The sequence below is a fragment of the Augochlora pura genome, chromosome 3 (assembly GCF_028453695.1).
Source record: "Augochlora pura isolate Apur16 chromosome 3, APUR_v2.2.1, whole genome shotgun sequence".
NCBI lineage: Eukaryota > Metazoa > Arthropoda > Insecta > Hymenoptera > Halictidae > Augochlora > Augochlora pura.
The window spans coordinates 5,140,602-5,153,928 of NC_135774.1; the positions used below are offsets into that span (position 1 = coordinate 5,140,602).

Here is a 13,327-nt window from a genome sequence, read left to right on the forward strand (position 1 = left end):
TTCACTCCCGGCCATTCTGTCGGCACACCATTCTAGGTTTCGTCGGAAAATCCTTACATCGTGTTGCACGCTTGGAAGTGCTTTTTTCCGTCAGAACATTTCAGATTTTTTTAAAACATAGTCTGCGTTGCTATGACGATGGACAGAGTCTGCGTGCAGATCTTCGTGCACAGCGTCAGTTTCTTTCCAGATTTCATCCCTGCAACTTTGCCGTTTTTTAAATGTACGCGCCGCAACAACAGTGTAAGATATTTAGGGTGTTTGTGCAATGTCTCCATGAAGGCATAATTCGTGATTAGTGTGGAATAATAATGCAGTGAAAGTGAAGATAGTGCAATCTGTGTCCTTTACATACGTCAATTACAACTTCTGGATTACAACATTTACAACTGAATGGGTGAGGTTTTGAATAATAATATTTGTGAAATTAATAGGAAATTTATAAAATCCTTGTTCATTACTTCGAACGTGGCTCAAACGCGTCGCGCCCCGGAGTGAGATAGGCTTCAGTCAGCTAGCTCGCGCGCGTAGCTGCAGGTTGAATCCTCGTGCGCAAGCCCCTCATACGCCACTGTTTTTTCATTAATAACTTGTTAACAAAGTCGCGGTTTGCATTTCAGCAAAGGAAAAGGTTTCTTGAAATGGCCTCAGGAACCCCTCATTTCCCGGAGTATGTATAATTTTGGTGCACTCTGTATAATGTGCAAGAAGTCATTTAATAAAATACATTGTGCAGAATGATAAGGATAACATAATTCCACAAAATATATTTTCGATCCAAAATTGGGAATTGCACTGTACAATTTCGATGACGATAAATTCGGGTAACACATACACTACAAAGTTTCTGCTCAAAAGGTCTTTTATCTGGTACAATGTTCTTCTCTGCAGTCTACTTTTACAAATCCTTCACAATATTATCATGCAGTAGTCGTACTTTTACTTTCATTTAACAACCATTTTGTTATTTTCATCTTAGTAAAATTATGGAAAAAAGACGATAGCATTATTTATCTAAAAAAGAAATAAAAATATAAAGAATTGATTTATTAGTGGATGTCATTGAATAAAAAGAGTACATTTTTGTCACGATAATATAATGTTGACGCCGTCGTGCATCACCGTTGGGTCACACGTGTCAGACCCGTGGGCTGCGTACATTTGTTTATTTTGCTTGCATTTCACAAAATAAATATTACAAAATAGGTTTATGTTATTTTATCTGAACATTATAAACAGATATTCAATAGTAAAAACATAGAAATTCAATACTATAAACTTAACATAATTATTATTTAATTTTTGTAAATTTCGGGCGCCGACTCACAGAGAAAATCGTGAATATCGGCGCCGGCGTCAACGTGATATAGCATATATACATGCATCAATTTCGAAGATAACGCAAAAATAAAAGAAAATCCACGGGTAATTTGACTCGATCCACTGGGTATCGTTTGGAAGTGAAGGGTAAATAAGTATGGAAATTCCTAAAAAGGTTGAATGATGTATTCCTAAATAATATTAGTTATGTTTTAGCTGCACGAGCACCTACTATTACCGATACCAATTTGAAGAGAGGTGAGATAATCATTGACCTTAAAACACGAAGTCGCAAGAGAGTATATTTTTACTATTTCGTGGATAGTATGCCAAAACTAAGTATCAGTTGGTTTGGAGTAATCGATTAATATTTAATATTATGATATTACTCATATTCATGTAGTTCTCTGGAGTGCTTACAATCGTTGAAACGAAGTCCACCTTGACTCGACATTTCTGCGACCTCGTCACTGTTTTTATTCAGATCTGTTAATTCCAACTTGTTCGGCCAGTTGCAGTTAGCGTAAGTCCGACCTGGATACACCACCCGAGTCTTCATCATTTCTCTGTTTTTGGCAAATTTCATCCTCCGTTCGTGGACGTTGATAGGTTTCAGATAGGGATCTTCTGCCTCCTTGTTCAGCATAGATGATGTGTTCGCAGCGCCCTTGGTAACCATGCACAAGTAACCAGAGTTCACCGTGGTTCGAGATATAGAGGAATCCTTGCAATTATGAGTCGGCGAAGAAAGCACGGCGTGGTCGGGTGCAGAGACCATCATTAAATAATCATTCATTGTACTCTCCAGCAGAGTCCTGTTCATGTCTTGATATGGGGCGTTTAGTTCGATGTAGTGCTGAAATTATCAATTTTGTTTTCAATTCAGTCACCTAGAGTTAATTAGACAAACGAAAATATCTTTAGACATTATTGTGACTATATCATCGTGACATATACTTATTACATTGATCATCCTTCTTAATTATGCAGTAAAATGTGGATTATACGAAAACGTGTTTTGATATGAGAAACTTTCCAAGATTATCTTAATTTATCTGAATATGTCGATCTATATAAAATTATATGAAGATCATTCGGGGATCTTACCGCTTTAACATTGTCCTCCAACAATTTTCCTATACTGTCAACAAGCTCTGTGAAGCTCGGACGTAGAGAAGGCTTGGCCTTCCAACACTGACACATTATGTCGTATCTAGAAATGAAAAATTACAAAATATGAGTTATCGATTGGAAATTACATTACACGTACGATGGGCATACGATTAATCATGCCGAGAAGATTTGAAAACTTACATTCGGCGTAAAGCTCACAGGTCTAGCATGTTAGCTTAAAGAAAAGTTAGTTTAAACCCTTGCCGTACCATTTTCTTCATAGTTACAATTGTAAGCACCTTTTCGATCGTAATAATTTCTTAGGAGGAAAAGAAAATTTACATTTATTGTATGTGTACATGTACTAGAATGATTAAATATTGATTAGAAGAAGACAGAATTTTATTCCGACGGAATAAAAGAACGGAATAGCAGTCATACGTAAAAGGATATTACTAGAAATCTCCACCACGAGTCTGACTTGTTAAAGTACGGCAAGGGGTTAAGGAAAACCGAAGGCCCGGCGCAACTCCGCATTCGATTAATTTATGTTACAACTAGAGGTTCACAAAGCCTTTCAAAGCTGCAGTTCCTGTAATCGAATAAAGTCCAGATGATTTTTGGCAGCTTCAAATTGTGCAAGGAATTGAATGTGGCGCGGTCATTGGTATGTGTTTATCAAGTCAGGAGTCCTTAACCCGGCAGTATCCACGTGGGGATCTAGTAGAACTGTTACGTCCTTCTCGTATTTACATCAATTATATTGTATTATTATTGTATACTACTTTCAATTATATTTATTTGTACTAATTGTTACGATAAATGTTACCGGGAGTTGATGATTATCCCACGTAGATATTTCTGTTTCAGCAATTCACGTGCATACTGCTGGGTTTAGACTGGTAAGTAACCCCACAGATGTCTCGAGTGTTTTCGAGCATCGAAATCCTGTGCGACCGAAGGATTTCTCACAGACAATGAAGGAAAAGACTGTGTCGGTGAAAATTACGGGAACTCCTTCCTACGGTCACACGCGGTCTGTCCCACGTAGGGACTGCAGTCTTAGGCAAAGATGCCACGGTCACTTGAAGCTACCTCACTCTGACATCTGCAACTCGCGTGTGGCCTTAGGAAGGGGTTTCCGTAATTTTCACGGTCGCAGTCTTTTCCCTTATTGCTTGCGAAAGATCCTTTGATGCTCCAAAACACTCGAGAGATCTGTCTCATTCATTCCCTATTTTATGACTTTTACTCTTGCCGTGTTGCAGTTTGGAAAACCTCTTTTTTCGTCGGAACATCTCAAATTTCTTTAAAACCTACTGTCCGTTGCTGTGACAATCGACACAGTCTGTGTGAACATCTGCGTGGAGAAGGTCAGTTTCGTTCGAGATTTTGTCCCTATAACTTCACCGTTCTTTAAAAAATTTTTGGAATTACTTAATAACTTCTCCGTATTTGAAATTAATCGACCCTTTTCAGGGCCACACAAAATAACGCTGAAAACTTCGGACATGTGTCAATTGTTGAATAATTCGTGATCAGCGTGGAATAATAGTGCAGTGAAAGTGAAAGTAAAAGTTAGTGTAATCTGTGCCGTTCTACATAAGTGGATTACATACGTGGATTACAACTTCTGGATTACAACATTTACAACTGAATGGATGAGTTTTTCATTAATAATATTTGTGACATTTTTGAAATTAATAAGAAATTCATGAAATTCTTATTTCATGATCGAACGCGGCTCCGAGGCGATACGTGGCCGTGGCTCCTGTCACCGAGACAGGCTTCAGTCGGCCCTGCTCGCGTGCGCAGCAGCACGAAAACTCGTCGGCGCGCAGCCAACTTTAATTGTTAATAACTCGTTAACAATGCCGCGGATTGCATTTCGGCAAAGGAAAAGGTTACTTGAAATAACCTCAGGTACCCCCCATTTCCCACTTTTATCATAATTACGGATTAGCCTGTATAGACTAAAAGTATAAGAAGATGGAAACAGGCAATAAAACAGATTCTAAAGTCGATACGTCTTCATCATTTTAAAATTTTTTTAGTTTATATATCGAATGTTATTATTATTATCATTAACGTTAACGTTAGGAGTAATTGCGAGCCACATATGATATCAAAAATTTCCCTACATAAGAAGGGATATCAAAATCAGATTTTACAATTCAAAAACCTTGTAAATGTACTCTTTTTATGGTGACTAACAAAAAACTAAAAGTGATACTAAAATGGACTACTCTGCGTAATATCGACATCTTGAAGAATGAAGATAGTTTTGTTAATTTTGGTCAAACAAATGTGTTACATTTCTATCTGTTCAAAATTTCTGGCAAGTAAACTTTTTTGCATACAGATTTTGAAAATTCGGAACCAAATTTGTTTGAAAAAATATATTCAAAATATAATTCAACGAAACTGTTTAAATTCCGTTCCAAATAAAACATCTTGAGCGAACCTACACTTCAAGGGTAGCATATTCTGGCTTTTCCAATCTGTAACCCTCGATCAGTTTTTGATACACTATTCCCGCTTCCATTCCCGGATACGGAGTCTCAGCCATCATGAAGAACTCCCACAGAACTATGCCGAATGTCCAAATGTCCGATTGTGTGGAGAAAATTCGATCTTTCATCGTTTCAATGGCCAACCACTTAATGGGTAATGGACAGTCACTATTCTTCTTGTACATTTCTTCTTTGTACATACACTTGGCCAGACCGAAGTCACATATCTTCACCACATTGTTATCAGCCAGCAGGATATTTCTGGCTGCCAGGTCACCGTGTAATATCTGCACATTCATTTTTAGGAAACGGTATACAGGGTGTTTCTCAATTATTGTAACTCCGGGAAATGCGGGGTAGCTGAGGCTATTTCAAGTAACTTTTTCGTTTGCCGAAATGCAATCCGCGGCTTTGTTAACAAGTTATTAACAATTAAAGTTGGCTGCGCACCGACGAGTTTTCGTGCTGCTGCGCACATGAGCGCGAACAATTCAGGGACGACTCAAGCCCGTCTCGGTGACAGGAGCCACGGCCACGTATCGCCTCTGAGCCGCGTTCGATCATCAAATAAGAATTTCATGAATTTCACAAATGTTATTAATGAAAAACTTACCAATGCAGTTGTAAATGTTGTAATCCAAAAGTTGTAATCCACGTATGTAGAACGGCACAGATTACACTAACTTTCACTTTCACTGCACTATTATTTCACACTGATCACGAATTATTCAACAATTAACACATGTCCGAAGTTTTCAGCGTTATTTTGTGTGGCCCTGAAAATGGTCGATTAATTTCAAATACGGAGAAGTTATTAAGTAATTTCAAATACTTTTTAAAGAACGGTGAAGTTATAGGGACGAAATCTCGAACGAAACTGACCTTCTCCACGAAGATGTTCACACAGACTGTGTCGATTGTCATAGCAACGGACAGTAGGTTTTAAAGAAATTTGAGATGTTCCGACGAAAAAGAAGGTTTTTCAAACTGCAACACGGCGAGAGTAAAAGTCATAAAATAGGGAATGAATGAGACAGATGTCTCGAGTGTTTTGGAGCATCAGAGGATCTTTCGCAAGCAATAAGGGAAAAGACTGTGACCGTGAAAATTACGGAAACTCCTTCCTACGGCCACCCGCGGACTGCAGATGTTAGAGTGAGGCAGCTTCAAGTGACCGTGGCATTTTTGCCTAAGAACTGCAGTCCCTGCGTGGGACAGACCGCGTGTGGCCAAATTTCTGTAGGAAGGAGTTCCCGTAATTTTCACCGACACAGTCTTTTCCTTCAATGTCTGTGAAAGTTCCTTCGGTCGCACAGGTTTTCGATGCTCCAAAAGACTCGAGACATTTGTCTCATTCATTCCCTATTTTATGACTTTTACTCTCATCGAATCTGCCGGCGTACCGGTCTGGCTTTCGTCTAAAAATTCTTACACCATGTTACAGTTTAGAAAACCTTTTTTTTTCGTCGGGGCATCTCAAATTTCTTTAAAACCTAGTGTCCGTTGCTATGACAATCGACACAGTCTGTGTGAACATCTTCGTGGAGAAGGTCAGTTTCGTTCGAGATTTCGTCCCTATAACTTCACCGTTCTTTAAGAAATATTTGAAATTACTTAATAATTTCTCCTTATTTGAAATTAATCGGCCCTTTTCAGGGCCATACAAAATAACGCAGGAAGCTTCGGACATGTGTTAATTGTTCAAGAATGTGTGATCAGTGTGAAATAATAGTGCAGTGAAAGTGAAAACGAAAATGAAAGTTAGTGTAATCTGTGCCGTTCTACATACGTGGATTACAACTTTTGGATTACAACATTTACAACTGCATTGGTAAGTTTTTCATTAATAACATTTGTGAAATTCATGAAATTCTTATTTGATGATCGAACGCGGCTCAGAGGCGATACGTGGCCGGGGCTCCTGTCACCGAGACGGGCTTGAGTCGTCCCTGAATCGTTCGCGCTCATGTGCGCATCAGCACGAAAACTCGTCGGTGCGCAGCCAACTTTAATTGTTAATAACTCGTTAACAAAGCCGCGGATTGCATTTCGGCAAACGAAAAAGTTACTTGAAATAGCATCAGCTACCCCCCATTTCCCGGAGTTACAATAATTGAGAAACACCCTGTATACATTGAACATTTGTCCAGAAACTTATTTCTAATTCAAATAGAATTTCGCAGAAATCATAGTTTGTTGTTTAATTATTGTATACAAATATATAAAAAATGATTAGTGTTTCCATTTTTCTTTAATTACAAGAAATAATTCGGTTAGAAACAGTTTCTGGAACTCACCCTTCTCTGGCCGAGATATTCCATTCCTCGAGCTACTTGGAATGCCCAGGACAACAAATCCTGCGTGCAAATTGTATTTAAATTAGAGTCCTTGCAGTCTCCTTGATAGTTGGAACATTCAGGTTGATTTGAATCATTATTAAGTACGGGATCATTTATCCCCATACTGGCGGCTTGGAGATCTGTAGCTGCCGCGTGACACTGCACTGAATTAGATTCCGATTCCGTTTTTATCCTGTTGCGCAGACAGAGGAGAATGGAAAAGCGTCACTATTGCAGTCACTAACATACGCCAGTAGTTTCATCGTGTTAATCACCGGAAGCAAAGAATTACATGTCGATGTATAAAAAGATATTGCTATGTCCCCATTAATTTATTTAAGTGAATTTAATGTGATTTCAAATACCTAGCTATAATTTTAAATTAGTTGAACTATGCAAAAATTTGTTCTTTAGAGGAAAGTAAGGACACCAATTATTTGGCAAACGTTAGATGTTCATTTGCAACCACATGAATGAGATTCCTGGTCGTAATGTTAGTAATAATGTAGAGATTTTTCCGGGTATGAAAGGCAGAATGGTGGAGTGTCATAAAATGCTAATGAATGGGACAGATGGGGACAGAGTGTTTGGACAACTTCGAGTAACCTGAGTCTATTGCTTAGGTTCCTCGAAGACCTGCGTGGCCGAAAGATAGAGTGTGAGTGAGCGAAAGGGAAATAAAGAAAGAAAGAGAGAGAATGAGTACGAATGAGACAGCGAGTGAGGTAGAGCGAAAGAGTATGAATGCAAGAGAGAGAGAGAGAGAGAGAGAATTGTAGGGTAATGCGGAAAAAGGCTGGTAAGGGTAGAAAAACGAGCGGAAAAGATCGTCTCAGTAGAAGGAGAACCGTCACATTGAGAAGTCGTTGTCGTTGTTGAAGTCGTTGCGTAGTCGTTGTTGTGGTTGTTATTATTCTTGTTGTAAGTCGTGGGTAGTTGCGATTTGTTCATAATAAACTATTATTGTTATTGTTAACCGAAGACGCCTTATTTGTTGTTTTATATTACCACGGAGTCTCGTGGGATTTACCTTAAAAATTATTCCTACAATAAGTGAAAGAAAGCAAAAAATTATAACAATGAACCTGTTACAGCTGTGGAGCGTAGAATGATTCGTCAGTAAATTGACACCAATGCTGAGATCTAATTTACCAGTCTCTGGGTCAATCTGATTGATAAAGCAGCTCCTATTCCTTAATAAGTAATGGTGCAAATTTCCATATCGGCAGAATTCTACGATCACTAACAATTCACCTAGGGGATCAACAGAAATCATTTAAGTAAATATGAGCTTAAACGATATATAAGCAATTTTCTATAATTGATTTTGATTGTTGTAAACAAAGTTCAGGGAATAAAATTGAATAAAAGTAACTCTAAATTCGTAAGAAATTTGCACCTTCTTATACAGCGTCAAACAAACTTTATGAAGTCAAATAAAATTATTATAGAAAACAGATTTCACATGAATAAATGTATGTGATTTGATACTTGTTGCTAATTTATAAATTAATTAATAGGTAGGAGACATACGTTTTAAGATATTTTTCGTACAAGCACCGAGAAGGTTGACAATGTTCAGATGTTTGCCAAGGTGTACCATGATCTTGAGTTCGCTGGCAAGTGCAGAAATATACATGAGATTGGAAACACGACGAACCATTTTTACCGCTACTGTAGTAACCGCTTCGCCTTCGCAAATGCCCAGTGCTTCGGCTTTCAAGACTACACCGAACGCGCCGCTTCCCAAGTGTTTTCCTAGAGATCACATAGTTATTGTCATAGTTATTACCAAAAATTATTAGCGAAACTCATTCTATCCAACTAATAGTTTTAACGCACAGCAGATGGTTCTTATAGACCAGAAGCTTGAACACAAATTCGGGAGCCACTTCTAATCACGGAAGAAAGATTTAACTTTCAAATATACAAAACTATGTCTGAGTAAAGCTATTGACTGTAAAAACTACACGGTGTAGTATAATGTCTAGTGTACTCACGAAAAGTCAATGACGTAGGCCATCTACCAGGTGAACATTAATTTTGAGCTACGATCGCAACGTGACGTAAGGTCTCCATCTAATCGTAGTTCAGAATTGTAATATCAGACAGACGTCCCACGACATTCCAATGGAATCCTGCGTACGCGTCTCCTACCCCCATTCCTTGCGTAATGACTTTTTGTGAGTATACTGGTCACATCATCAACGCAATGTAACAGTCGAGTCAGTCTAATGTAAGCAGTAGCTACTACGATGTACACGGCAGTGTAAAGTAATAAACAAGTCATTATTTAAATATAGAACTGTCTTGTATACTTTTTCCATGTTTACCCTTTGCACTCGAAGCTATTTTCATTATATTTTAAACATATTTTTCGATCTCCGGTATTTCTATTTGAGATTGAGCTTATTAGCAAGTACAATACTTGTGATGTTAACAATTTCTAAATATAAACGAGTCTGATTACAATTATTTTGAGGAATAATATAGCAATTTTTAGTGGCGTCTCTGAGTCGCCATTTGAGTGCAAAGGGTTAATATGCAACTACTGTTCCTGTTCTCACTATGACTGTTGTCGGTTTTATTCAAAATGTTCGCTCTCGGACATTACTGAACCTTCCAGTAAATTAATCTTCGTCAACTTAGTTCTTGCAACGAGAAACACAAGACAAATGATGACCAAAAAAGGTATATGTAGTTGTATATATTGCAATGGTTAAGTCTTACATATAATGGTTTTGTAGATTTTCCAGAATACGACAATATATCTTTGTGTAACATTCAAACTATTTGAACATGTTCAAACAATATTTAAATAGGACAAATTAACACAACAATATCAACTAACTAATTCATCTTTACTCTGAAAATTATACGTCTGAAGGCGAATTTCAGTATACTTAGCAATAGAAGAAAATTTTATTCAACCAGAAATGTCGAGGAAAGATTTTTAAATCGAAGCTTACCTAATTTTAACTTTTCTCTGGGGAACTCCCATTTCTTATCATAAGGGAGGAGATCTGCTTGATCGTCTACTGTCAAGTCTGGATTTATACTCTCCACAGCTCCTTTTTCGAAGTGCGTAAGGCCAGCCTCCATTAATTCCTTTCTCATTATCTGAAACTCCATAAAAATTGGTGAAATTGTTGTACAATCAAATGATATGGTGTAATACCATAAACCAAACTTACCACATCATGACGAATCCTGATGGCGACATAGATCACCAGGATCAGAACGACCACTGCTAATATCACAACTAAAATGATCAGACCAATAGATCTGTTACTTACAGTTCCGGACCCTGATAATTAAAACAAGCGTAAAGTGACGTTTCTCATTCCTTTAGGTCTACACTGCCCAATTTAACAAATTACCTTTTATCATTATTCGTTGAGAAGCTTCTACTTTTCCAATTCGATTCTCCGCCCTACACACGTATTCGCCGCTGTCAACTTCCAATGGATATTCTAGTATAAGTTCTTGGGAGTTATTGAAAAATTTATACTTCTTATTACTAATTACTAACTGTGTACCGTCCTGGAAAAATTATGACGACATTCAATAGCTTACATAAAAAAATTTATATTATAATATGATAAGACAGTACAATAGTAAGTAAAATGTAATAAGTTGCCCTGATTTACGAATGTAACATGTAGGAGTCCGGCATATTTCTGATGTGTTATGTTTACAAGGACTAAAAGAAAATATGTTGTATCGTTCGGCAGGGATAGCTTAATTGGTTGAAGCAGTCATTCAGCAAATGAAAAGAGCCGGGTTCTAATCCTGTTCCATATCGAACTGATCAGATCTTCTCATAAAAATTTTGACTCCCAGTCGATTACCTTAAACCAACTGATGCTCGGTTCCGGCATACCATCCATGAAACAGTGAAAATCTACTCTCTTGCGACCTCGTGTTTTAAGGTCAATGATTGTCTCGCCATTCTTCAAATTGGTATCGGTAATAATAGGCGCTCGTGCAGCTAAAACGTAACTAATATTATTTAACAGTACATCACTCCATCTTCTTAGGAATTTGCATGTCCAATTACCTTTAACTTTCAAATAATATTCACTAGACCGTGTGAAATTACCCGTGAACTTCCCTGTACAGATGTATTCTTGTGAGTCCTTTATTTTTACGTCGTGTATCTTCAAAATTGATCTATACGTAAATTGCGTCTTCCCTCGATCAATGAAGATTCTGTCTAAAAGTTTAATTTTATTTGTTCACTTTCTCGTTAAATTTTATTTAAAATTAATTATTATTTTTTAATTCGAACTTGGCGTAAATATCGGAAATAAAATTACCAGACGGTATAATTGGACCACTTTCACGCCTCCAATCAAAAATGTTTGAGTAATTCTGCATTGAAGCAGCACAGATCAATTCCCAGTTGTCACCCTCTACCACTGGGTCCTTTGTGAGAATGATACCAAATTCACCGACATCCTCTAAAATATTTTGACGACGTGGTCGTAGGAAAATATCCATCAGGTAAGAATTAAGTGAATATTCCCATGGCATAGTTAATGAGCATTCAACGAGACATATCAAAACAAAGTGAAGGTATTAAGCAAAAACTTATTTTGTCCCTTAACCCTTTGCAGTCGAAACCATTATAACTGGAAATCTAAAATATTAGCTATTTGTATATCCATTTTGTATAACCAGGAGCATTTTATACATCATGGAATTGCATTTTATGACTCGTGCAACAGTTAACAATTAATGATTTTCTAAACACAAGTAAATTTGATAAAAAATACTGTGAAACGTGGCATGATCATTTTTAGCAGCGCCTTAGAATCACCACTTGACCGCAAAGGGTTAATAGTCATCGTTCCATAAAATACGTACTCCAGCTCTAATACAAAAACATTCTGTTTTGCTAATCGTGGAAAGTGAATCTGATTCTCTTCTTACCGGAAACAAACGTAATTTCGGTGACATTTCCGCAACCAATATAGTTGCACGCGCTGCAGGTAAGCTCGCCTGACATGTCAATGGCCATCCAAACTGTAGAGAGCAGGTGAGTCATAGTTCTGTTTTCCCTAGAGTTCTGCAAATATATTATTTGCTATACAGGATAATCCGTAATTATGGAAACACCGGGAAAGGGGGGGGGGGGTTCCTGAGGCCATTTCAAGTAAACTTTTCCTTTGCCGAACTGCAATCCGCGGATTTGTTAACGAGTTATTAACGAATAAAGTTGGCTGCGCACGGACGATTTATCGTGCTGCTGCGCATACGAGCCAGCCGGCTGAAGCCTGCCTCGTTGGCAAGAGAGACGGCCGCGCATTGGTTCTGAGCCGCGTTCGATCATCGAACAAGAATTTCATGAATTTCTTATTAATTTCAAAAATCCCACAAATATTATTAATGAAAAACTTACCAATTCAGTTGTAAATGTTGTAATCCAGAAGTTGTAATCCACGTATGTAGAACGGCACAGATTACACTAATTTTCACTTTCACTGTATTATTATTCCCCACAGATCACGAATTATTCAACAATTGACACGTCCGAATTTTTCAACGTTATTTTGTGTGGCCCTGACAAGGGCCGGTTAATTTCAAATACCGAGAAGAAAACTGACGTTCTCCACGCAGATGTTCACACAGACTATGTCGATTGTCATGGCAACGGATACTATGTATTAAAGAAATTTGAGATGCTCTGACGAAAAAAAAGGTTTCCCAAACTGCAACACGGTGTAAGGATTTTCAGAAGAAAGCCAGACTGGTACGCCGGCAGAATCGACGGGAATAAAAGTCATAAAATAGACAGTGAATGAGACAGATGTCCCGAGTGTTTTGGAGCATCGAAGGATCTTTCGCAAGCAATGGGGGAAAAGACTGTGACGGTGAAAATTACGGAAACTCCTTCCGTTGCTATGATAATCGACACAGTCTGTGTGAACATCTTCGTGGAGAACGTCAGTTTCATTCGAGATTTCATCGCTATAACTTCACCGCTCTATATAAAGTATTTGAAATTACTTAATAACTTCTCCGTATTTGAAATTAATC

General features: G+C 37.8%; 1 protein-coding gene across 2 annotated transcripts; it reads right to left on the bottom strand.

The window, feature by feature from the left end:
• Positions 1 to 856: 856 nt before the first annotated feature.
• Positions 857 to 12,342, bottom strand: LOC144478808 (vascular endothelial growth factor receptor 1-like). Of its 2 annotated transcripts, XM_078197073.1 has the most exons (14): positions 12,221 to 12,342; positions 11,605 to 11,748; positions 11,346 to 11,501; positions 11,137 to 11,276; positions 10,666 to 10,828; positions 10,480 to 10,592; positions 10,255 to 10,405; positions 8,819 to 9,043; positions 8,371 to 8,539; positions 7,244 to 7,478; positions 4,902 to 5,233; positions 2,428 to 2,533; positions 1,741 to 2,176; positions 857 to 1,014 (listed from the first exon to the last, which is right to left on the bottom strand). In XM_078197073.1, the coding sequence occupies exons 1-14, from the start codon at positions 12,333 to 12,335 to the stop codon at positions 1,007 to 1,009; spliced, it is 2,493 nt and encodes an 830-aa protein (XP_078053199.1). In that variant the 5' UTR covers positions 12,336 to 12,342; the 3' UTR covers positions 857 to 1,006. The 2 variants fall into 2 exon arrangements, with proteins under 2 accessions (XP_078053199.1, XP_078053198.1); XM_078197072.1 differs by lacking the exon at positions 857 to 1,014 and having other exon boundaries at positions 1,027 to 2,176.
• Between the last annotated feature and the right edge of the window lie 985 nt (positions 12,343 to 13,327).